This window comes from Argiope bruennichi, chromosome 4, assembly GCF_947563725.1.
Source record: "Argiope bruennichi chromosome 4, qqArgBrue1.1, whole genome shotgun sequence".
Lineage (NCBI taxonomy): Eukaryota > Metazoa > Arthropoda > Arachnida > Araneae > Araneidae > Argiope > Argiope bruennichi.
This window is the reverse complement of record NC_079154.1, coordinates 32,188,200-32,213,945: the sequence shown is the minus strand read 5'-3', so window position 1 is coordinate 32,213,945 and position 25,746 is coordinate 32,188,200. Positions and strand designations below refer to the sequence as shown.

General features: G+C 28.8%; 2 protein-coding genes across 2 annotated transcripts in view; one reads left to right on the top strand and one right to left on the bottom strand.

Moving 5' to 3' along the window:
- LOC129965400 (uncharacterized) overlaps positions 1 to 1,153 on the bottom strand; it is a 21,228-nt gene extending 20,075 nt beyond the window's left edge. Inside the window, exon 1 of the mRNA XM_056079245.1 lies at positions 976 to 1,153. Within this exon, the coding sequence (XP_055935220.1) occupies positions 976 to 1,052 (77 nt within the window). The 5' untranslated portion in view covers positions 1,053 to 1,153. The remainder of the gene's footprint in view (positions 1 to 975) is intronic.
- Positions 1,124 to 25,746, top strand: LOC129965401 (uncharacterized). The gene is made up of 7 exons (XM_056079246.1): positions 1,124 to 1,201; positions 9,341 to 9,416; positions 9,620 to 9,792; positions 16,251 to 16,503; positions 21,681 to 21,935; positions 23,921 to 24,040; positions 25,661 to 25,746. Exons 4-7 carry the CDS (start codon positions 16,263 to 16,265, stop codon positions 25,714 to 25,716), a joined length of 672 nt encoding a protein of 223 aa, XP_055935221.1. The 5' UTR covers positions 1,124 to 1,201; positions 9,341 to 9,416; positions 9,620 to 9,792; positions 16,251 to 16,262; the 3' UTR covers positions 25,717 to 25,746.

The window sequence follows — 25,746 nt, the reverse complement described above, 5'->3', positions numbered from 1 at the left end:
TATTGCAAACTGTTGAATGACTCAAGTTAACTGTTTCAGCAGTTTTTCTAATAGATTTTCCACGTTCAATATGCAAATTAATAACTAATTTTCGAATTTCAAGCGAAGTTTCTTTTCGTTGAGCATTTATGGCTGCACAGAGCTAAAAAAACAGAAAAATTCCAAAACAAACTGGAGAGAAATACTGCAGACGATTTTATAAATTATTGCCAATTGCTTTTGAGTAAAAATAAAACCACCAAAAATATTTTTATTGCTTATTTCAGACGATTTTTGTTGCATATCTAATGGTGTCCCATCACTTATGTGAGCCATTTTTTGCTCCGTTCTAAACAATTGTATTTTTATTAAATTAATATTTTAATATTTTGACAAAATGTATGTTATGTAATAATTGTTACTAAATTTAAATATGAAACACACCTACAAAAAATTTTACATGTTTTTTTAAAATTTATTTTATTACAGTTTCCTTTTGTAAAGCACAAGTGTCCCATCACTTTTGTGTGACACTGTATATCCATCCAAAAACTTAATCAATCAACATGCAATGTTTTTACCCTTTAATGCTTTTTACTCTGTGTTCTGAAAATATCCAACTACTAAAGAGATTGGATTAGAAAATTGCCGGATTACGAATTACCGCCGTAATTAGTTAAAAATTTTGAGCTCATTTAAAACGGGATTCATCAAGAACCATAATAAATCTCATACGAAATTCATATTAAAATATATATTATATATACAATATTAAAATGGTAATTATAACGTTTGTAAAATTCAGATAATAAATATATTAAAATCATAACTGAGATTAATAGTTATAACTAGATAAAAAACAGCTCTCAAATTATAAGAGATTAAGTTACTGATTTACTGTGATGAAGTTCATAAAATAAAAGTTCAGACAAAGACAAAAATATGACAACAGACAAAATTAATATTTTAGAGAAAAATTATAATAATTTCACTTACTTCTCAGCTTGAATACATATAAAACAGTAAAACATCCACAGAAACGTAAAGAATTGTACTTGTTTAGGTAACATCATTTATTCGGTCTTTAAAAAAAATCAAAACAATATTTCGTTCTGATTTCTGGCAGACGCAGAAGCAGCTGGAAGGTTCTTTACAAGCAGACGTGGCTTTCCGAGTCATCTTATCAAACAGGACTGCTGATAGGAGCGAAATAAAAGATGAGGTAGTCTTATCGATAAGTTTTGTGGGGAATTATCGCCAAGTAGTAAAGCATGAAATTTGTAAATGGCTCGTGAAATCAAATACCAGAAAGAATGTGCACTGTGAGGTTGGATTTAATATTAATTAAAAAAGTATATTCTTTTTTTTTTCTTTTTTTTTTTTGAAAAAGGGAAAGAGCAAGTTGAAATTTCTTGAAAAAATATCTTTTCGGATTTATATAAGTTTTTTTATAAATTTATACAAATGCTTTGCATAAATTTAAATTATATTTTGCATAAACTTTACTTACTTATACTTTGAATTTATATCAATTCGAATAAATTCTACTCTTATAATTTAAATTTATATAAATTCGAATAAATTTTATTTACTTATGCTTTGAATTCATATAAATTCGAATACATTTTACTTACTTATGCTTTGAATTTATATAAATTCGAATACATTTTACTTACTTATAATTTTTTTACATATATAAAAAAAAATTTATATATCTCTACTATCGAAAAATTTGGCGGAAATATAGATAATAAATAAAGTGGAAAGCGTAAATTGTTCTTCTAATCAAGAATGAGAAAAAAATTTTAACTTTATTTTTAGAATGACAATTAGTTGATTTTTGGATAGATTAAGAACAAAAAGATTGTATTAAAAAAAACGAATGTTCGCAACAAGCATTAAAAAAACAAATTTTGATATGTGTATTTTATCCATAATGTTTAATGAAAATTATCATCAAAGGTAAAAGTGAAAAAATTAATTATTCCTCCGATTAAGTACCTGTCTGATAGAAACAATTTTTCATTTTTCGTTTACAGTTATTACTAATGTTATTAGCAGAAAATTATCTTTGGAATACAGAAATAAAATGTAAAAAAAAATAATAAAAAAAAACTGTTTTTTCAAACCAACGAGAGTGGTCTTCTCAAAACTTCCTCATGCTCTCTAATAAAGATATTATCCCGGTAAACGACTTGCATGGCATTGGCGCACAATAATTAAGAAATATTAGCCTTTGGTATGAATTTAGCATTTTTACTGAATGGATCGTGTGATCATTGGCGAGTTATTAAACGATTAATCAATAAATGAATTGATATCAAAGTATGGTATTGAAGAATGGTTTGATATAGAAGTATTTCGAACCGGCAAAATGGAAGAAGGGTGAGTGGAATATATTTTTTTACGAGTTAATGAAGTTGGGAAAAGGATGCTTGTTTGAAATTTTGTATGGCGAATGTTTCGATTGCTGCTTTCTCCGTTCTTTCTTTTCTTTTGGCTATGTACTGTTCCTGTTATCCACACAGACCTTATGTTCAATATGCTAACGAAGCTACTAGGTCCCGCTGCTAGCGAAACCGTAGGATATTTCTTTTAAGTTAAAAAATTCTGCCCGGTGCCTTCTACAGATGCCGAAGACATAGCATGCTCTAACTTTTGTTCCGCACCCAACAGACCGGCTCAGCTAGTATAAAAAAACTATACTTATCAGAAAAAAAATCATAATTATATTGCGGAAAGTGGTAGCCATAACTGTTACGCAGAAGAGTTTGTTTACTTTGTCCGCCATCTTCATTGACGACTTGGCATCCTTGGCGCAGCAAGGGGCACATTAAACTTCACTTTTACCTTTGGATCTCAGACGCGTTCTTCCCAATCTATTGGTACAAAAAAATTGACATAAATGACATTACGTGCCAAATATAATATATTTAAGTCATTGTGTTTGTGAGTTATCGCATTTACATTCTTCTGAATGTACAGATCGACAGCCGGTCAACATCATTGTTGAATTTCGCTCAAAATTTGGTAGGTAATACTAAAGATGTTAAATAAGTGTATCGACTTTTATCTTTCAGTCTCTTTTCATTTTATAGTTATATTCGAACAGCCAGACAGATGGACTTCTTCTGAACAGATTTTGCTCAAAATGTGATGAAAATCAACAAATTTGATCTGAAAACCATATACCCAATTTCACCAGGCCAGCTCAAAGCGGTTTTTTTTAAAAATTTTCTTTGTTAACGACAGACATAATATCAAAAATATGTTTTTCGAATCCGGAATTAAACTACGGATGTTTGTAAAAATCTCAAGTTCTAATCTTTTGACAATTACCGTACTTCCTACATACTTCGAGGAAGTAAAGATGTGACTGAAAATTTCTGAAACAATTTGAAAACTGTTTTCTCTACTAAATGTTAATGAAATATTGCATTTGTTCAAATTTCACTGATTTTGTCTTTAATCGCTTTCAGTTGAAATTACATTTATTGGAGATTATGTAGCTTTGATGGTGATTATAGTGGCATGATGTTGAACTTTCAAATCTATTCTTAATTTGCACAATGTGTTGTTTTGTTCAGTGTAATTTTTTAATGCACTGTTCTTTTTTAATAGTATTCTAATTTGTTTTTTCTAGAAAATATTATATCTGCTTGTATTTTATCTACCTAATTGGTTTTGGATTGTTCAGCACCTAGAAGTCAATAGTGCTATAAATAAGTATTTATCATGATACTGCGTCTGCTAGTTCGATGCAAAGTCAGTTTGTCAGAAAATGAAATTAGTTTAAAACTTATCTTCCATTAATAATATTGATGATATGTTGATTGATTGTGTCATGTAACTTTGTGCTTAAAGATGTCAAATGGTAAGTCTTTACTAAATCCTTTTAATTTTCTCTTACTTTCAAAAATAAAAAAACTTAAGAACAATTAAAACGTTTTAAAACTTGGTGTTCAAGCAATTTAAATAGAAACTGTACTTTCAAAAAATAATATTATAGACCCTTATAAGATCGAAAATTAAAATTTCAGAAATAACAAAGATATAAATAAAGCTTGACACTACCAGTTTTATATGTTTTAAGAAACCAGAATTGTACAATATAAATCGAAAAAAAGGAGAAAACAAGAAAAAAATGGCTGGAAGCCCTCGTCCAGCAAATATTTTGTAAGCATTGAAAGAACTTTAAAGATAAGAATGTAATTACTAGGTAATATTGCACCATAGAAAATGCATAATTAATAAATCTAATTGATGCATTAAAACAATTCGTGGAATTATATCATTTTATAAAAACAAATGCCTTTCAAAAATTTTAAAAAATTCATGAGGATAAACTTTATTATTTATTTATTTATTGTTTTAGATTTATAATATAATACAGTTTCTTAGGAATAGGAGTATAATATTACCAAACTCTCGCTCCGAAAGATATCCCCCCTTTCTTTTTACTTTTACCCCTTACCAACGAATTTTCTTTTCTTCTTAATTAGATGGCACATCCTATCTAGAACATTTATCACTATTTTAATTATTATAATTATATAAGGGCATTTGAGAAATAAACCGTTTTATTATGATTTTTTTGCATTTTAAATTACTTAATACTTCTAGTTAAGGGGACAGTGGACTTTGAAATTAGCAAAAATGGAAAAAAAAAATGAATATTTATTTTGATCGTTTCATCACCAAAATGTACGTTTATATTTAATTAAAATAGTGTTATAAAATGCATTGTTAAATAAAATGAATGTTTGAAGTGCTTTGAGAAAAAAAAATTTTAATGACTTTCTCAAAATGATATTGCAGTCAGATTTAAATACCTTTGAAATGTTCCAAGTGTCTTAGTTTTCGAAATTAAATAAAATGGATGATAAAAATGTCGGTTAAACTTTAAAAGAAAAAAAATGGTATGCATTTTGTATTTCAAAGATTTAAGATAGTTAAAAGCCATTTTTAATTCAGAAAAAAATTAAAATTCTTATGAAATTTTAATAAGTGTGCATAAAAATATTTCTAAAAAATAAGCATTTAATTGGAATTACTAAATAAATTTATATTGAGTAATAGGGAAAAAATAATTTAAAAAAATTAAAAATTAAGTCGCCTGGAATATTTTGAAATTTAAGAAATATATATATTCGAATTTTAAAAAAATAATATATTACGTTTTAAAAAGTGTTTAGGTATTGAAATATAAATACGACAAATTTCGTTATTTGAAGTATTTATATTTCAATACCTATGCATAAAAAAACTTCATAACCCTAAATGAGTAATTCTGCAAAGGGCCTAATAGAATCCACCACTTCCTTAATTGCAGATTTTAAAAAAATCAGTAATTCAATGTGAGATTTGGGCTGATCGTTGTATGCCAATGGATTAATAGAAAAAGACATTTGGTTCTTATCATTAATATGCTGTCAAATTCATTTTTATCGTGAAAATATTCTGTATTATCATGAATTCTATTTTATTAATTTACAAAGGGACCTGAAAGCTGACTATCTTGTATTAATAATCTTATATAATTCTTGTATTTCAATCTTGTAAGTAAATCTTGTACTTTATTTCATTCAGAAAAATTCGTAATTCAAATTGCTTTTCTTCGGTTTCTATGACAAGCTTCAGTTACTCTTAATGGTATCACACATTTGTTCATTGGTCAAATCTATTTCTGTGGTGCAAATCCACCTCACATATTCCATTGGAATGCGTGGAATACAATCCAGATTTAATTTCTGTAATAGATATTTTCAATTTTCTTCGCTTGATGGATCCCACAAATCGTGATATGACTACCCACTGACAGACGTCATTGCATTTCACGCGCTCAGCATATCCATTTATTCCACACGTCGCATGGAAACGATGGTCTGTTGTGTCTTTTCAGCACCAATTAAATCCCACAGTACCGTGACCAAAGCCATTGCATTTAAGCTGGCAAGTAAATGTGAAAAGTGAGTAAAAATAACCTATGCGGCAAATGATGGCGCATAATCGCAGGTCTATAAATATCGCAGGTATATAAAGGTCAATCAAATCAAACACCCGATTTCAGATCGCAAAGTTAGGCCACAAATACCAGATGCTAATTGGAAAAGTCAGCTTTCTTCCAGTTAAGCCTAAGATAAATTTCAAATCTAAAGATTTATGGTGTGAAATTGGTTTATTATATTTGTACATGAAGCGTAAGATAGCTTTTATTGGACCCCATGGTAAGTTGGATGGTACGAAATTACCATTGTCTTCTATTATCCTCTTCAATCCAATGACCAAGTTAAGTTTCAACGATTCATTGAACGAGTTAAGAGTTTGAGCAATTTGTATTGATAGGATAAAGGATATGAAAGTGTTATATAAAATATATGTGGTAGTAAATGATTCTTTCATGAGGGCTCAATTTTTTTTATTTGATTACATGATAGTAAAATATAGTATTTTCTAAATGAATAAAGATAATCCAACAGTTTCAGATATTTCTTTTGATTGTTTGTTTTTTAGTTTTTTTTAATCGTTCAAGAGAATTACGGAATAATTTACAGCAAATGATAATATCAAAAAGATATATATCCATCAATAATTTTCAAAATCGTTTGGTCTGATATTAGAATTAAATTCTTCTATTTTTTCAGGAAAGATTCTTGTCCCAAGGAAATTTTTGAAGATTACTCTTTTGTCTAATATTAGAATTAAGTTCTTCTTGTATTCGCTTTGTGCAGATTTTATTCCAAAAAAACCTTTGAAGATTATTTTTTGCCTAATTAAATTAAACCCATCTTGTCTTCGTTTACTGCAGAGTTTATTTCAAGAAACCTCATTAACTTATTAGAAATCATTATGTTGATATCATCAGTAAAACATTCAAGAAGCCATTAGCTGAAAATCTTGAATATATATTCTTAATCTAAATTCTTCCCATCTGTAAAAAATCAACTTTTGTTCGCCTTACAGTATGATTTTTTTTTCAAAACAGTTTCTATAAGTGTTTACTTTAAACTTATCAGAAATTTTGTAAACATTTAATGGATATCCGTGAAAAGAGGTCCATTCAAATTCTGTTATTAGAATTTTTGTTGCTGTTGTTCTTTCAGAGAAGAATATATTCTAAAAAAACTTTCGAAGATTATTCTTTTGCCTAATATTAGAATAACGTTCTTCTTGTATTCGCTTTGTTCAAATTTTATTCTAAGAAAACTTATTAGCTTATTAGATATCACTGTGTTAATATCATTAGTTGAATATTCAAGAAGCTATTAGTCTGAAAATCTTGAATATATATTCTTAATCTAAATTTCTCACATCTGTAAAAAATCAACTTTTGTTCGCCTTATAGTGCATTTTTTTACAAAACAATTTCTACAAGTGTTGTACTTTAAACTTATCAGAAATTGTTGTAAACATTTAATGGATATCCGTGAAAAGAGGTACATTTAAATTCTGTTATTAGAATTTTCTTTTGTTCTTTCAGGGAAGAATTTATTCCAAGAAAACTTTTGAAGATTATTCTTTTGCCTAATATTGGAACTAAGTTCTTGTATTCGCTTTGTGTAGATTGTATTCCAAGAAAGCTCATTAGATTATTAGAAATCATTATGCTGATGCCGTTAGTTGGATATTCAAGAAGCTATTAGTCTGAACATCTTGAATATATATTCTTAATCTAGATTCGCCATCTCTGTACAAAATCAACTTCTTGTTTTGTTCGCTTAGTTGATAGTTTTTTTTTTTCAAAACAATTTCAACAGGCATTGTGATTTAAACTTACCAGAAATTGTAACAAACATTTATTGGATATCCCTGAAAAGATGAACATTCAAATCCTTAATATTCGTTCCTAGTTAGAGTTCTTCTTCTCTTGTGTTCTCTTTGCTCAGATTTTATTCGAAGAAAGCCTTCAATGAGTACTGTACTTTAATTTACCAGAAATCATAGCAAACCCTAGTTGGATATTCAAGAAGCGATGTGTAAATTTTAATCCATTTCTTTCATTTTTCTACATGGATCATTGATAAATAAAAAGAACTAACATTTTTAAAACTACGCATTCATTTCTTACTGTTTAAATTCTAAATTTGTATAAAATATGTACTAATTTTATGTACATTTAATATTCAAATAATATTTGTAACTGAGTAGAAGAAAAAAATTCAGATATTTACATATAGTCCCTCTGCATTGCGTGTATAATCGTCTGTACTCTACCATCAGAATCTTATTAAAATTAAATTATAACAATAGTTATAAATTATAATAATTAGCATGACTTTCATGTATTCAGTTAGCTGACTTCTACTTGATATTTCCATGTGAATTAGGATTTTCGTATTTTTATCCGGAGTTATTTAAAAATTGTCATTCTCATGTCTGTTGGAATACACAATATATCTATAAACTAGAAAATATCAGATTATAACATCTTATCTTATCTTATTAACATTCAAGATACAATTGTGTGTGTGTTTGTGTGTGTGTGTGTGTGTGTGTGTAATTGTTTCAATTGATTTTTTGTGAAACATTATTAAAAAAATTGATATTAAAATGTGAAATTAATATGCTTTTAAAACAAATTTTAATAATTAATTTTAATTACTTAATAAGACAATACGCAATAATTCGTATTGCATGTTGTACTATAATATAGTACCTCTATATATTTATTATTGATATATTTTAAATTCTTATTTTTCGTTAGCATAATCAAGCAGATTTATTTTATAACCTCAGAAAAACATTGTGGAAAAAGAAAGTGAAGAGCATTTGTACAAACGATTGCCTATATGTTTATTTTACATGATTTTCAAAATCTATAAAATAAGCTTAACAGTTATATTGATTTAAAATATTATTCAAAAGTATATTTTCATTCAATTCCAATTCCATTGAGAAAATAAGTAACTTCCCTTTTGAATAAAACAAACTAACAAAAAAACATGATATTTTTTGCTTTAAACCTTTTATACTCATAAAAATAAATTAAAACTTTTAGTCTGTATTGAAAACAAATGTCAAGCATTCAAGATGACTTCCTTTGGAGATAATATTTTTGGTACAAATATTATTTTTTCTTAAATTGTTGTGAGTGATTTTCCTTTCATTAATGAAAATCTAAATATTATTCTAAATTCTATATTTATTCCAAATTATACTTTTATTTCGAATAATGGAAGCAATTTTTTTTATTGTAATAAAAAACTACTGTTTCATGATGAGCATACCAGAAAGAAAGTTTATTATATTTTTTTTATTAAATAGGCTATGTTGTAACTTTATAAACTAAAAGTATTTAAAACTTAGTATTGTTATTTGCAATGGGTTTTCTATTTATATTAATTAGTATCATTCCTTGCAGATTAGAGTAGACTTTAGCCAATATACTAAGACATGCCTTTGGTTGATTATTGTTCTGGTGTTTTTCATTAGAACAGGTAAGTGAAATACAATTCATGCATCCTAATTATTACACATTTTTTTTAATTAGAATCACATCCTAATATTATTGTAACATTCCAGATATTACATTAAAATACTTTAGCATCTCTAGATTTTAATTTGAAATTATATCAATAATTTCATTTCCATTCTTTTCATACTCCAGAAATATAGTAACCAGAAGTTTGCTTTGTTTTAGACGGCGCCAAACCGAAGAGATGCGAATCTCCTTGGCGAACCTACAACAAAGTATGTTTTCTGTTCTCAGACAACAACCAGCAGAAGTTTGAAGATGCACAAGCCATCTGCTACAAGAAGGGAGGATTCTTGGCGAGCATTCGAAGCAGCCAAGAGCAAGGATTTCTCATAAAGGTAAAACAAACTATATTGTGTTGCTTTTAACCACAAACATCTGAGCTTACAGTTTTGAATTTTTTCGTAAATTATAAATAAGAATTACCTTTAACTGACATTCAATTTATATCGTTTATTCTTGAGTGTTTTATCTGAAAGAAGTTGAAGTTCGCCAGTTATTGTTCTATCAAACGAAATGATAGAACAATAACTGGCGACTTTCTTCCTTCAAATTTTTCATATGAATAATTCCAACTAAAAATTTTACTTAGAAACTGAAAGATCCTTTAAATTAATTTTAGGTAATCAAGCATTTCCGAGTGTCATTAATAAATTTGGTTATTGTAAGAATCAACAAATTATTTTTTCTTTGTATAAAATATTATAATTCTCGTATATACAGGCTCTGTACAAGAAAATACAAAATAAATCAGCAGAAGTGGTCTTCCAAAAACTATCTCGCATACGCTCTAATAAACTTGACATACTAGAGAATGCCTTACATGGCATTAGCGTACAATAGATACAAAATATTAACTTTTAATTTAACATTTTTACTGAATCTATCGTGCCATCCTTGGTGAGTTTGCAGATTACTTTTGGAATTAACCGTATGAAATTTCTATTCCTACTAGAATTCAAAAGGCAGTTACTTGATTTCCTTTGAAATTACTTGAATTCCTTTTCGATTGATAGCTTTGCAGTGTCATTCTTTGTTTCAGTTCAAGAGGGCTCAAGTTTTTGTAATTTTGGAAAATTTTCAAAAAATCAATTTCATCTAAGTTAGCTAAGAAAGTGAAAATATTATTCTAGTATTGGTCTAGTCTTCTAAACTCCAAAACAAGGAACGCCAAGCTTAGAATTGACTTTTTTATTACGATATATTTTTAATCATTTGTTTCGTAATTGTTATTTCTTAATTTCACATTTCTTAGTTATTTTCTTTTGCTCATTTGTTCGAAATTTCACATAATTTTCACAATTGTCAGTTTTAACTGTATTTTGAATTTTTTATTCCTAGATTCCATCACAGTTTTGGTATGATAATGCTTATAGGGATACTTTTCAGCTAGCCAGACTCGAGTAGAATATCGTCAAATATTTAGACCTGCACCATAAAAAAACTTCGTCGCAAAAAGTTGTAACGTTAAGTTTTGTACGCAAATTTGCGCAAGTCTTGGCACATGTACAAATTATTTGGTGACCTCTCGTTCAAGCTCGGCTAACCGAAAAGTACACTTATATGCTTGGGATAACAGCCTTTGTTGCTATATCCCTCACTGTTCATATTCAAGTTCAAGTTCACTTGTATGCTAGCATGCTAATTCATACGTCAAACGACATGCATGACGAAAAAGTTGTTCAAAACCCTCTACTGAGCAGATTGTGAGACTTGCAGCAACTAAATTTAGCTCGCAATTATTTCTTGTGTAATGGTAATAGAGAAATTATTTTATTAAATTTTAATTTATATTTAATTAAAATTAAGAATTTTTTACAGCATCTCTAAATTTCAAACAACCCACTTTTGTCAGCTTTATTTTCATACAATTTTTTTCTCTAATTTTAATAAATTTTGAAACAGGTTTTGAAATATATTTTACATTAATACTTATTAATATTGTAACAACTAAATTTTAATCTGGTGCCCGTTCTGACAATAATAAATATATTTTATGAACAAGTCATCTGTTCTACAACTAAGAGTAAATTTTATAAATATGGTTCATACCACATGCCATACAACCTGAGAAAAAATTCAATTAATGCATGAATCATGTTTACAAGTATTGAAAGAATTCAATTACTGAGCGAATCATATTTACAAGTATTGAAACAATTCAATTACTGAGCGAATCATATTTACAAGTATTGAAACAATTCAATTACTGAGCGAATCATATTTACAAGTATTGAAACAATTCAATTACTGAGCGAATCATATTTACAAGTATTGAAACAATTCAATTACTGAGCGAATCATATTTACAAGTATTGAAACAATTCAATTACTGAGCGAATCATATTTACAAGTATTGAAACAATTCAATTACTGAGCGAATCATATTTACAAGTATTGAAACAATTCAATTATTGAACGAATCATATTTACAAATATTGAAACAATTCAATTATTGAATCATTTCTTAATTTTGTAATTTTTCGTTTTGGTGTTCAGAATTTTCAACACATATCACCTGATTTAGCGTAGTTGTACCTTCTTTTTTGAACTTTTTGAAATTTCAGTTGAAGTTTATAACAACAATCCTACAGCCTTGAAGAAGGAAATTGAACGCTACATCAATGAAATTCAGCTACATTTATGCAAACTGGACAATTGGAGAGAAAATGAAGTCTAACAGAATTGAATCCCATAATCTGGCTCCCATTTTTGATCACCAAAACGGGAATTACACGTACAGGAAATTACTCTTGCAGTAATTGAGTTACGAGTATAACATGAGACACCAAACATATTTTGTACGAAAAGTATGAACTGTAGCTGACAAACTTTCATCATTTTTAAAATGTTTCTCAACAATAAAAATGTATTATTATTTCGAATAGCACTTCATTTTTAATAACACTGAACTCTTAGTTGTAACTTTTTTTTCTTTCCCTCACAAAAATTTATCGCACAAACGGTGCAGAATCAAATTTTGCAAACTTTTGGACATTCTATATAATCACAAAGCTTTCTCACGCATATCAAAGCTGAATGTGTTCTACTCTATGTATTATTGTCATATTTACAAATATTGCAGATGTCCTTTTATATTGTGATTCCTTTTATATTTATAAGTATTACATATGTCATTTTATATTATGTTTTCTTTTATATTTACACGTATTGCATAATCCTTTTATTTTGTGATTACCTTTATAATATTTTAATAACTAGTTAAATGTATTGATATTTATGAAAAAATTAAAAGGAGATTCAAAACTTTCGAGTCCTAAGAACTGCAATTATGAATTGATTCAAGATGAAAAGTTATAACTTTATTTTATTTTTAAAGTGTGCATTTAATATTATAATAGCAAAAACATACACACAAAAAAATGTATTTAGTTTTTCCACTACACATTTGAGTTTAAATCCAGTAATTAAAAAAGTTACAAGTAACGTTGTAAAGTAAATTTAGAAACATATTTTTAATTTACTTAAAACTGGAGGGAAAAATTTTACAGAAATAAAATTGGCATTATAAAATAACTTATTGTTTTTTAATTTTAAAGTATTGCAAAAATGCTTTTTGTACAATAATATTCTCTAAATAGTTTATTGAGATAAGGTGTTAAAATACTGATTAATTTTTAATTAAAGATCTAATTAAAATTTTGAAAAAATCCTTTTTTAATGAACTTTTCCTGTTCAAGAAGTAGGTGTGTGTCGAATTTAGCAGTTCAAAATTTAAAATATAATTCATTAGAAGAGTTAATTCAGTTGTGGGTTTTAATCAATTTTTGCATTCATGTCACAATTGACGAAGAGAATGCTAGCCTTGTTAACATTGCCATGTTAATTTTTTATTTTTATTTATCTGTTACATTATTTATTTATTTTGCTATTACAAATTTCAGTGTTTTTCTATTAATATTCTTGGATTTCTAAAGAATTTTTTATTTGGTTACCTTTTTTTTATTTGATTGGCAAAAAAAAAAAAAAAGTCACTTGCAATAATTTTCATTTTAAGGCACTTTCTAAGGAATAAAGTTTATTAAAATAAAAACAGTTCCAGTTTATATTTTGACTTATTTTTCCATCAACATAATCGATTATTAATTTTGACAAATCATGAATTAGCCTGTGTTCTTGTTTTTTGTAAAGGATGTCCTAAAATTAACGCAAGATTTGAATTTGCAACCATACGAGCAGTAAAGTGTTGGCAAACCTATTAAAAAAACCTCATTTGACAACTGATAGTTTAGGGTTAGTAAAAATGGAGCGTTACAAGATAGAATAACGTGTTTTCATTATTAAACAATATTTCTAAAATAATGAAAGTTTGGCGGCTATGGTTCAAAACTCGAAGAATTGGCCCTCTAAATCAGTGTTTCCCAAAGTGTGGTTCGCGTACCCTCAGGGGTACAATAAGAGTTTGATGGGGGTACAACTGAGGCGAAAGTCAACCCCTGGAAAATCACGTGACTCTGTTCAAAATGAAAGAAGGCCCAATTATCTGTGGTCCCCTGTCCCTCCCCACATGACCGAAATCGGAGAAACCTTTGATTTTTACCGTAGACGGGATGATTAAGTACCCACCGTAGTGCAGCGGAAACCATTGGCGAAATTTTAATCAAGCCTGCAGCCAAGATAATGGCAGAAGTACTGATAGGAAATAAAGCGAAGCAAACTTTTGACCGCGTACCTCTCTCAAATAATAAGGTTCATCGACGAGTCATTGAAATGTCTAATAATGTGAAACAGAAGTTATTGTCTGATATTTCTCAAAGTCATTATTATGTATTGCAAGTCAATGAGTCCACTGATATTGCGAATTTTGCAAATCTTATGGCTTTTGTTAGATACGAAAAAAAATCAAGAAATTCATGGCGACTTTTTATTTTGCCAGCCTTTATTAGGTTACACAACAGAAGAAGATATCTTTAATGTTATGAATAAGTTTATGCAAGAGAACAAAATTGATTGGAATAAATGTGTTGGAATAAGCACAGATGGAGAAAAAAGTATGGTCGGAATTAATAAAGGACTCTTTTCAAGAATTCGAAATGTTGCCCCGAATGTCATATCCACACATTGTTACATACTCAGAGAGGCTTTGGAAATACCTAAGATGCCCGCTGAACTACAGAAAGTTCTAGATGAAATCATGAAAATTGTTAACTACATTTAAAGCCGGCTTTTGAATGCACGACTTTTTTTCGCAAATATGTGAAGAAATGGGAAGTAGTCATACCCAGCTTCTTTTTCATACCGATGTTCGTTGGCTATCTCAAGGAAAGGTTCTGAATAGATTGTTTGAACTTAGACACGAACTTCAATGTTTTCTTAATGATAGATATGAGTTAAGAAATTGTTTACATGACTCGAAATGGCTTTGTAAACTAGCATATTTAGCAGATATATTCTCTGTTTTAAATTACCTCAACTTATCGTTACACGACAAAGAAATTCCATGGTTTTACATTCAAGATAAAGTGAATGTTGCCATCGCAAAACTAAATTTATGGAAAAAGAGAGTTGGTAGTGGAGAAGTAGACTCGTTTATCTCTCTTCATGAGTTTGTAACATGTTCGACTATTAAAATTGAGGCTGATACTCTGAATGCATAACCAGCATTTGGAGAGTTTGCAAGTGGGCTTGAAAAACTATTTCCCCGATTTAAACAAAAATATTGAATGGATAAGAGATCCGTTTAACATTGACTCAACATCCATGCCAGAAGATTTGACGCATGCAGAAGAAGAGCAATTGTTGGAATTGGCTTCAGACGGATATTTGAAAATTAAACATAGGGAGAGCACCTTAACATTATTCTGGTTACAAATGCAACATGTGTATTCGGTATTAACAAAAAGAGTTCTGAATACATCTTGCCTTTTCCAACTTCATATTTATGTGAAGTTGCTTTTTGAGCATTTGTAGAGATTAAGTCGAAAAAAAGGAACAGACTATTGGACGTGGAACCGCATCCGAGATAAAAATTAACAAACAGGGAGCCAAATTATGACGATCTGTCATCTCAGCACAAACAATTTCATCCTTCTCATTGATCCAAAGAAATGTTATTTATAATATAACTTTTATTTATATTTTATTATGAATTATTTTATTTGTCTTTTCTTATTATTTTGTGTATGTCACAAAAAAAAAGAAAATAAATAAAATATATTTTTTATTGTTATTAAAATACATCCATTTTTTTAAGAGGGGTACTCAGCGTTACGAAAATTATAGAAGGGGTACACATATGTCAAAAGTTTTGGAAACAGTGCTCTAAATCGTGTGATTTAACACCATTGGATTTCTCTTTATGGGGATATTTGAAGTCAAGGGTCTATGACAAAAACCCAAGACACACACGTGCATTGAAGGAGAAAGTTCAAAGCTGCACCAATGCATTTAGCTACAATTATGAAAAATGGTCCTGGAAAATTTTGACAAAAGCGTGTGTATGTGCCAGCAAAGCCGTGGAGACTCTTTTCCCTATGTGTTATTCCATACATAACCCTATCTTGTGTCTTTACAATTCAATACAAATATAAAAATTTAAAGGAAAAAATCCTGTGTTTTTTTTATTTAATTCAAATCTTGAGTTAACAATTGTTTTTCGTGTAACGGTCCGATTTCACTTACCCTAAACTATCAACTGTGAAATAGTTTTTTAATAGGGTTGCCCACACTTTACTGCAAGATTGGTGGCAAATTCAACCTTGCGTTATTTTGGGACATCCGTTATTCTTACAATTTGCTATCAGATGATTTTTACTTGCGCCTTTTAATTCCTCAGACTATCCAAGGCATGGGATCGTCGTTCTCTCGTGTGCGTTGGCTGATCGGCTTGTACCAGTATGACCCATCTGATAACAAGGCCTATCGCTGGCTGGACGGGAGCGTGTCAAATTTCCGAAACTGGATGCCAACTCAGCCAAATTCAGTGTACGAACGATGCACCTTAATTGATGGAAGCAACGGGTATAAATGGAGAGACGAAATTTGCAGCAACCGGGCCTTGTTCATATGCCGGAAAGATCTTGAAAAAGGTAATTGAAAGGATTTCTTTCTTTCTTTTCTTAATTTAAGACATTAAACAAGGAAATAGTTTCAGAGATTGAAGTCGGTGCTTAATGGAATTGATTGATGAAAGAAATGGATGATTAAAACATCCGATTAGATTAAAAAGAGAAATTTCGATAAAAATACATTTTTTTTTTTTTTCATTTTCAAAAAAAATAAGTACGTTTATGTTTTCAGTGATATCTTTGTTTGGTTTTTATGTCAATGAGGAGCCAAATTGTAGCAAATTATTGACGCATAAGTGATGCTTATTTATAAGCATTTAATGCATTTTCTGAAGAACATTTTTTTTCATAATTCTACTGTACGAATATCGTCATATCTCAAAAAATAATCAAGATATCTAAATTAAATTTATAATTAGTGCCCGTTATGTTATGTAGAATGTAATGAACTATGGATTTGATATTGAATTCTCTAGAAGTGGATTTATAGTTGTTTAGTGTAAATATTATAGAATAAAAATCCAAAATTTCATAGATAATTTCATATATCACTCATAACATTTTTTTATTTTTAAATATAATTCTTAGATGACAGTTAGTTCTAAGATATGTTACACATGTAATGTTTCAAAGAAAAATAAAAAAACTTTTTTTTCCTCCAGAAAACAATTCTAGTTTTTGTAAATAAGTGCTAAAATTTAAATCAAAATAGGCTTTTTCTTCAAAAGCTACATATATATTTAAATAATTCCACTTTTATTCATCACTTTATAATTATATTAATGAAAAATATCATATAAATGTTATTTATTTATTTATTTTTGAAAACTCCCCTTTGAACCTAGTTGGATACACTAATAGAATATTTGTATGATTGCCAAAAATCCTTCGACAGGCTTTACACAATATGTCGACCCTTTATTAATAAATAGAATGTATTTATTAATAAAGAATTCTATTTATTAATAATGTACAATTCTATTTATTAATAATGTACAATTCTATTTATTAATAATGTACAATTCTATTTATTAATAATGTACAATTCTATTTATTAATAAATAGAATTGTAACGGGTGTATAGAATCAGATTACTTTTTTATTAAGTTGTGCAGTTTAGGATTTTGTACAAGGATTTTTGAAAACATACAAATGACTATTTAGAGAGCGAATTTTGTTTTGCACTAAAATTTTGATTTAAAACTTTGTGCTGAACTAGTTTCTTTGGGCCTAACTAGATGTCATTGTAAATGCGTGCAGTAAGAAAGGGCATGACAGGAAATTGCTTTAAGTCTTCCATTGATTTTTCAAATGTTTTCCAAACTATTATTTTCAGCAGGAAGTCGTATGTTTATTGCTTGAAAACAGGTATTTACGCCAAAAATTCAACAGAATTTCTACTGAAGTAGTCTTGTATATTCAATGACCAACCTAAACCAGATACAGATATTGCAAAAAGATGTAACGAAAAGATTTCAAAGTTTTGGTCATGCCATCATGTTTATGAAAACCATCATGTCATGCCATTAAAGAATGCCATGAGGTTTAAAATGATGGCATTTGCCACTTTATTAACCGGATATTAATCCATGTGATTTCTATATTTGGAGACACGTGGAAGATCTTCTCCAAATGACCTGTTTTTAGGCTCATAAGTGACATAATTGACTCATTTTCAAGTATAAAAGGTACTTGAATCTCTATTTGCAATTTGTATCTCACAGCTTTTTGACTAGGTTACAATATTACTATGCTAATTCTGAAAGTTCACATTTTGAAAACGTAATCCATTAGATTCCTTTCCCATATTCTCTTTAATATAAAAATTTCAAGAAAATTGGGACGTCCAGTCCGAAAACTGCTGGCGTGATAGCGTTTCAGGCTTAATTAACCGGTTTCTCTTTATTTAATTTTTGAATTTTGCTCTTAGACTAAATAACAGCCATAGCATGCATAAAAAATGTATTTTCATACGCCGTAAAGCGTTGAAATAAAATTGCAATAAAAAATCAGTAAACAGTACTGTTGTAAAACGTATTAATATTTTTTTAAATTTGTGTTATTTATCAAAAATTATGAAAGCTATGCAAATAAAATTAATATAATTGAAAAGTTATTTTTTTTTAAATCCAGATGTGGTGTAAAAATTATTTATACGTAATACTTTTATCCGAAGTTATTCAGAAAAATCTTTAAAATTATGATACAATTCTAATTAAAAATCTAAAATCCAATTTCAGCTTTTTAAGCAAAAAATAACTGTGTGTCAAATTTAATAGCTCTAAGTACAACTATTTGTTCTTCAAGCCATTTTGAAGGATTTTTTTAACTTTCATGTGCAATATGCATTAATTTACAGATAATAGCCTGGCTTTTCAGCAACTAATTAAATTTATGCTTATTTGCCGGTTTTCTTTTTTACATTTCATTAAAAAAATATTACCTTGTTTATCGTACGAAATAAATGAAAAGGCACCAAAAAAGAGTTCCCGATTATTGTTATCAATTTGAATGTCAAAAACAATTAGACTGAATTCATTAGGTAAATAGGAAATAAATTTTTTAAAAACACGGTACTCATTCTGCTATTAGAATTCATTATTGGTTATAATTAAAGTTCCACTTTGAAAGGTCATAAAACTACTGGACCAAATATTATCAAACTTGGTAATAATATAAAAAAGGCCATAAAAATTTCTTTTCCGTTTCAAAAAAGGGTAAAAAACTCACCATCAGGGTGTAAATAGCACTGTACGTAGTATTGTTAAGCAAAATAGGACATAAAAATATGTTTAATCGTTTCTGAAACATGGGACCACCATTTTCTGAAAGCAAGTAAAATCGCATTACTGCATTCTCAACAGAAGCTCTTAGCATATGAGGAGGAATGTTACGCACATGTCGCTATATCGCATCTTTCATTTCCGCCAAATTGTTTTGATTATCACCATTAACAATACTTTGAGAAAACACACATTGAACATGGTTTGTAAAACGTTTCAGTTTGTAAACGTTTCCAGTTGATGATGATGATGTCGTGTCCGGGTTTCCACGGAAAGGGGGTGCAGTAGCTTCTGAGGGCAAAGATCCCTGAACACCCGAGGGCAGAAGTCTGACTTTTAGCTCGTATGAAGATGAAACTCACACATTCGCTTACACAACCCCTTTTTACAGGTGGGCACATTCACACACCTTACAGATAGAACACAGATGAAGAGCAACCATGCCCGAACCGGGATTCGAACCCGGGACGGCCAGAATAGGGGGAAGATGCGCTACCCCTATGCAAGGACGCCGTTTCTAGTTTAAACACATCTTAAACCGGTGTCTTCATATCCTATTTTGCTTAACAATATTGCATACAGTAGTGAATTTTGAACCATTGTCTGCAATATTGATACCAAGGAGGTATCATACCATCAGGGAGCTCATACCATTTTCTTCCTGGTGGTGAATTTTTGAACTTTTTTGGAGGAAATGAAATGACTTCCTTTAAATTATTACCAAGTTTGATAACATTTGGTCCTGTAGTTTTTTTATGACCATTTCAAAGTAGAGCTTTAATTATAACCATCAAGTATACTTTTGATGGAAGCTAACATGTTTAATCAGAAAATAATACTTTTCTGTGCTCATATCTCTTCATTTTTTATTCTAAAAACTCTCCATTCAATAAAAGGGTTTAAATTAACAAGAAATTATTAAATCATTTTAAGGAGATTCGAAATTTTAGACCGAAACCTTATGTTTCAAATTAAATATTTAGTTGAAATTCTGTAAATTCCTTTCTTAGAAAGCTTTTACTACCTAAGAAGTAACTATGTGCCAAATGTGGTATCTCTAAGCCTTATGAAATATTTTGAAAGCTGTTTTCTATCTTTCACGTCTTAATTTATAGGTAGTATTTTAGACTACAATTATTTCCATGTTAAAAAGATTTGAGGTCAAATATAGGAAAGACCACACGTAGCCAGATGCAAAGATGTGAGCAATTAGTTTAATCATGGGGCTAAGGCATAACCTAAAATGATTCCATTCGAGTTTTTTTTTAGATTTTCAATTACACTTGAATGAGTTTTCGAATTTCATTTTCAAACCTCTTGAACTTTTTAATAATAATTTGCTGTGATTCTCATCAATGTCTGGCGATATTTTGTACTTTATTTTCAATTTTCATTTTCAAAATAATAATAACCTTCCAATACAATATTGATGTTTTGGATAATTTTTTAAAAATAAAATGGAGCAGATTGAGAAACAAACCATGAGAGTTTTCTCAAATAATAAATTCCTTTTTAACAAAATCGTCTGAAAATTCTACAACGTCTGAGGTAAGAACACTTTATTCAAAGATTTTCAAAATCGTGTAAAAAGCATAAGAGAAGCATAGAACGCAAAGAAAGAAGTGTATATTTAAATTTTTTTGGTAGGAGTTACTAATTTAGACCAAATAGTACTTTTATGAACAAAGGCAAAACATTATTACAATTTTAATGGCATTTTTTTCTGAACCTTGTTAATATAAAAGGACCTGAATAATATAGTGTGATGATTGATACGTTTACGACATTTTTTTTCTTGTTCTTACATTTTTATTCAAAATTTCGTCTTCGTTAAATCTGTGTTGAACTGATTTAGCACCATGTGATTTTTTTTTCTCATTTATATGTTTAGAATTTCCGCTTCCGATAATTATATTTTGGGCTTGTTAATGCAATAGAAGAAAAAGGAATTTCCGTAAATATTTCCTTAAACTTTGCTGCAAAGATTGGGAAATATATTTAGCTTAATAGTTTTGCAATCTAAAGAGATTTATGTAAAGAATGCTTAATGGATATGAACTAATTAGTTGAAACTTTACATCTTATTAACTAATTCCTGGTAATTTTATACAACATTTTACTCATTTAATATCTGCCTACAAAAGAAAGAGTACAATCATAAATGTTTATTATGATTATTAGCTTTGGAAAATAATGGTATCGATAGTATAGTAATCAACAATCGAAAATCGATTCAATCAATAATTCGTTTCAGCCACCGATCATCTTATATTAATTTCTTTTATTAACAAATAATGATGTTTAATTTTTTGCCATAGACGACAGATCGCAATGTTATTTACACAAAATCTGGCCTTAATTGCTAAAATGGAATTCAACAAAGAGTTTTTAATAAGCTTTTACTTTCTATTTCAGATGGCTCCATGAATTGTTTCAAGGGGCATCCGCCCCCACAGCAAATCTTAGAGAAGAAGGGCATCAGCGTCACGGAGTGTCTGGAGCACTGCAGAGGCCTCGGCTTCACCCTCGCTGGAACCATTCCGGATAAGTGTTACTGCCTGCAGCCGGAAAATCTCAACAATCTCAAAATAGCCGAAAGACTGGAATGCAACGGCAATTGTCAAAACCAGCATTGCGGGAATGATAATTTCATCACGATATATAATCTAAGTAAGAATGCAAGTCAATATTTCTTTTTCATGCTATTCCGTATTTCAAACAAGGCTTGAATATTAGACTTTTCATTAAGCTGTCAGAATTTAAAAGATTGTATTTTTTAATAGAATTAGGCATCAATTTCTTTAAACATGTTGATTAGAAAAAATTTTAAAAATAATGAAGGTGAAAAAAATCGGATATTTTTTAAACCCTCACGAGGGGAAAAAAATTGTGTAAATATTTTTTTTCTTCGAAACTAACTTAGATATTTAAAATCGAATGATTAATTTCATTAAATTTATTAAAAGGATTCTTCAAAAAAAGTTAAACAATAAATAATAAAAATTAAATAAGAAACATTTTTTAAAAAAATAAATCAGAAATTTTTAAAGAATTTTTTTTTTTTAATTCAAATTTTCTGAACAGGAAAAATGTTCTAAAAATCAAAATTTTTTTAATTGTTTACATTCAGCCACAATAAAATAAAGGACATTTTATCGAGGTGGTAGAAGAACAATTTGGGTACCGAGTCCTCTAAAATTCACATCCGACACAGATGTCTGATTTCAAGTTAAAATCCACTTCACCCGTTGCTAAGATTTAAAATTCAGTAACGGGGTAAAAATTTGAAACTTAGTTTTTTTCTCTTTCTTGTGATATTAGAAAATTAAGATAGGTAGTGTTGCAAAACAAAGATTTATTGAATTTATGAACATTTATTACTTAGAGAATATGCTATTTTTTGCCTGATTTGAATATCTGAACTCTACTCGCACAAGAATGTTTACTTTTTAATGCCATCATAATTTGGTGAAGGAATATTGGTATTTTTTGTACTAATACATAAGATCAATTTATAGTTTGTTACATTTGACAATGAGTTTGTAATCTAGCAATAACACTTTAGCAGACACACTCTGTATTGTTGTGATGTTTGTTTAAACGAAAAATTTTATCTTATTTTCAAAAATATGACTGTGAATATTAAATATCCACACTGCTGTTGGAGTCATTAATAAGATCATATTTATGAAGACAATTGGTTTTTCTCGAATAGTTGCGATTCTTGCTTTGAAGACAGTACCAAAGTTGATATGATATCTTGTAACCTATTTTCTATGACTCAGAACTCTATTTTCATTTTGGAATTAGTTTATTTTTTGCACAATACAATATGGAGCGTTTCATGAGATTATTTACACAATGATGAAACTGATCAAAGTATTTACAGATGAAGTAGACTGAAATGGATCAAATGATGCGTACACCAAAGAGATTTAGGTTAGGTTTGGTTATATTAACGTCCCGTTTGAAGCAACACTAGAGCTATTTTGGGACGGACCTCGTATTTTTGAACCACGGTCAGATGACGAGGACGACACCTGAGCTGGCACCCCCCTCTCCACACCACACCACACCAACGGGAGGACGTTTGGTCATGACGGATTTAACGTGCAACAGGCCCCCTTACACAACGGTTCTTCGGTGGAATCGGGTCACGAACCTGAAACCCTCCGGTTCCGAAGCCGAGATCTTACCACCAGGCCACCGCGGCCCTACACCAAAGAGATGAAATAACGTAACGTTAAAATTCTTTCCTGAGAGAAAATGTAACATATTCTACTTAAATCAAAGCTCTATTGCCAAATTCCAAGTTGGAATAAGATGCAAAGAAAAACTCTAAAATAAAAACAAACACGAATTGTAAAATTTATTAGGAATGGCAACACTATCATTTCGACTGCAAAAATGTATTCATCGTTGCTTTAAGTTGTTGTTTTGCATCTAAGAGTGTTTTTTATCACATTCAATTTGCGTTTCATTTCATATATTCTTAATATATAAATGCTTTTTTGTCTTTTCCATCCAATTTGATCATTAGTTTCTTTATATTATTTATTATTTCTGGAGCCCTTTAAATTTAAACTACTTTTGTTCTCTTCGATAGTCAAATTTGAATAGATTATGGATATTTTAAAGTATGACTCATTTTGCAGCTTTTTATTCCGACACTGCGGAATCATGCGAAGACCTCTCGCAGTTGGGGCTTTCAAATCCAAGCACCTACGTCACGAAATCGGGAGAGGAGGAGAAATTACAAAATTGTTTTTCAGATGGTGAATATTTTGCATGCTTTTTAGACACTTAATAAAATCAATTTACCATTTAATAAATGTTGAATTATAATCATATTTAGTATTATCCCTCATTTATGTATCTGTTTTTAAAATTTATCTGTCTTTTATAATACAATTTTGTTGGCCCTTTAAAATTTTTTTGATAATATAATAAAATTTTTAGATTTACATTTTTGAACTTTTGCAGTTACCGAGATTTTCAACCCGTCAGGTATTTTGAACGCAAATTATCGAAGTAAGATGGCGCCGCAGTCAGCCAAACGTGTTATAAGTAAACATGGAGTAATTATTAAATGAAATTTCAAAATTTAAATGCTTCTAGCAGAAAAGGTACATTTATTGCCTCTTAATTAATTCCATGTCCATGCTAAAAAAGATAACCATGTTAAAAGGATATAGTACACAATATTATTAATTGACATTCTCCTAGCCAGTAATAAACAATATTATGAGGGCAAAGAAATATTTTTGTTTACCACTATTCATACATGGTAAAAAAAAAGAAAAAAACATTAATGAACTGGTAAATTAAACAAAATGGTAAACTTTAATGTTTATTAATTTTTCATAATATTTTTGGCTATGAACATAGTTTCCTCTAATTTTTATCACAATTTTCTTAGATATCTTGATAACTGTAAAAGAGGGATACTACTATATTATAAGTACTATAAAAACAATCTAAAAATGATAAAGTTCTTTAAAATTTAATTTATTTATTATACATATATATATGCATATTTCTTATTTTAAAATTAATTACCTATTTATAATTTTTCATCTTTTTTGTTATCAGTAAATTGCATACATTTCTTTATCTTCTATATGTTATGCTTATGAAATAAATTTTTTTGAGTATTTTCCAGGACAGTAATAAATACATGTATATCATGACAGCTCTAGCATTTACTTCAAATGAAATGAATAATATCTCTTTGAGTGGGTAAAGGTTTTATTCATAAAAAATTATATAAGTTATATAATCTGATTAATTTTCTTTTCAAAAAGTGGCATCACACTCTTCTTATTTGTTTTTTCAAAGAATATTTTCAATTACCATTGGAAATATATTATGTATTCATTTTTAATTATTTGCTTTCCAAAAAATTATGCTCCATTTTCATATGGTTATTCCTTAATTACCAGATACATTGCATAGTAAGGTGCAATGTTAGTTTTTATATTCATTTTTCTCTATATTTCCTTTTGTATTCGATTTGTTGCAATAATTTCTCTAGTTTTCAGATCAAAGCAAATGAATAATAACAGTAAGTATTTTTTTGGTAAATATTTAATAAAAAATAAATTTGTTCCTTATTTCTTCTTTTGAATAATGTGTAATTAATTTCTTGAAACAAAGCAATTTTAAACTAAGTAATATTTTTAATAAAACATTAAAAATTATAGCAATTAAAAAAAATATGTATAATTTCAGTTAGAACTATTTTAAAATAGTTTCTGAAATTAATTGTCAGTTTATGTATGAAAAATTTGCTTAAAAATACGAATGTATATTTAAAAAAAGATGCAATTAATTTTTCTATATTAATATGATTGTGTATTTACCAGTGTTAATAATTTTTTTATATTCCTTTACAGATTTTCTATACACTTTTTCGTTTTGGAACAGCTTATCAAGACTTTATAAAGTCTAAAATGTGCTGAAGAAGGAAAAATGTTATCAG

What these genes read in the sequence shown, in the direction of transcription:
- LOC129965401 (XM_056079246.1), top strand. Translation starts at nt 16,263, where the DNA reads ATGGGATCGTCGTTCTCTCGTGTGCGTTGGCTGATCGGCTTGTACCAG. An exon ending in CCGGAAAGATCTTGAAAAAG is followed by an intron (nt 16,504 to 21,680) that starts GTAATTGAAAGG and finishes TTTCTATTTCAG; the next exon opens with ATGGCTCCATGAATTGTTTC. An exon ending in ACAAAATTGTTTTTCAGATG is followed by an intron (nt 24,041 to 25,660) that starts GTGAATATTTTG and finishes ATTCCTTTACAG; the next exon opens with ATTTTCTATACACTTTTTCG.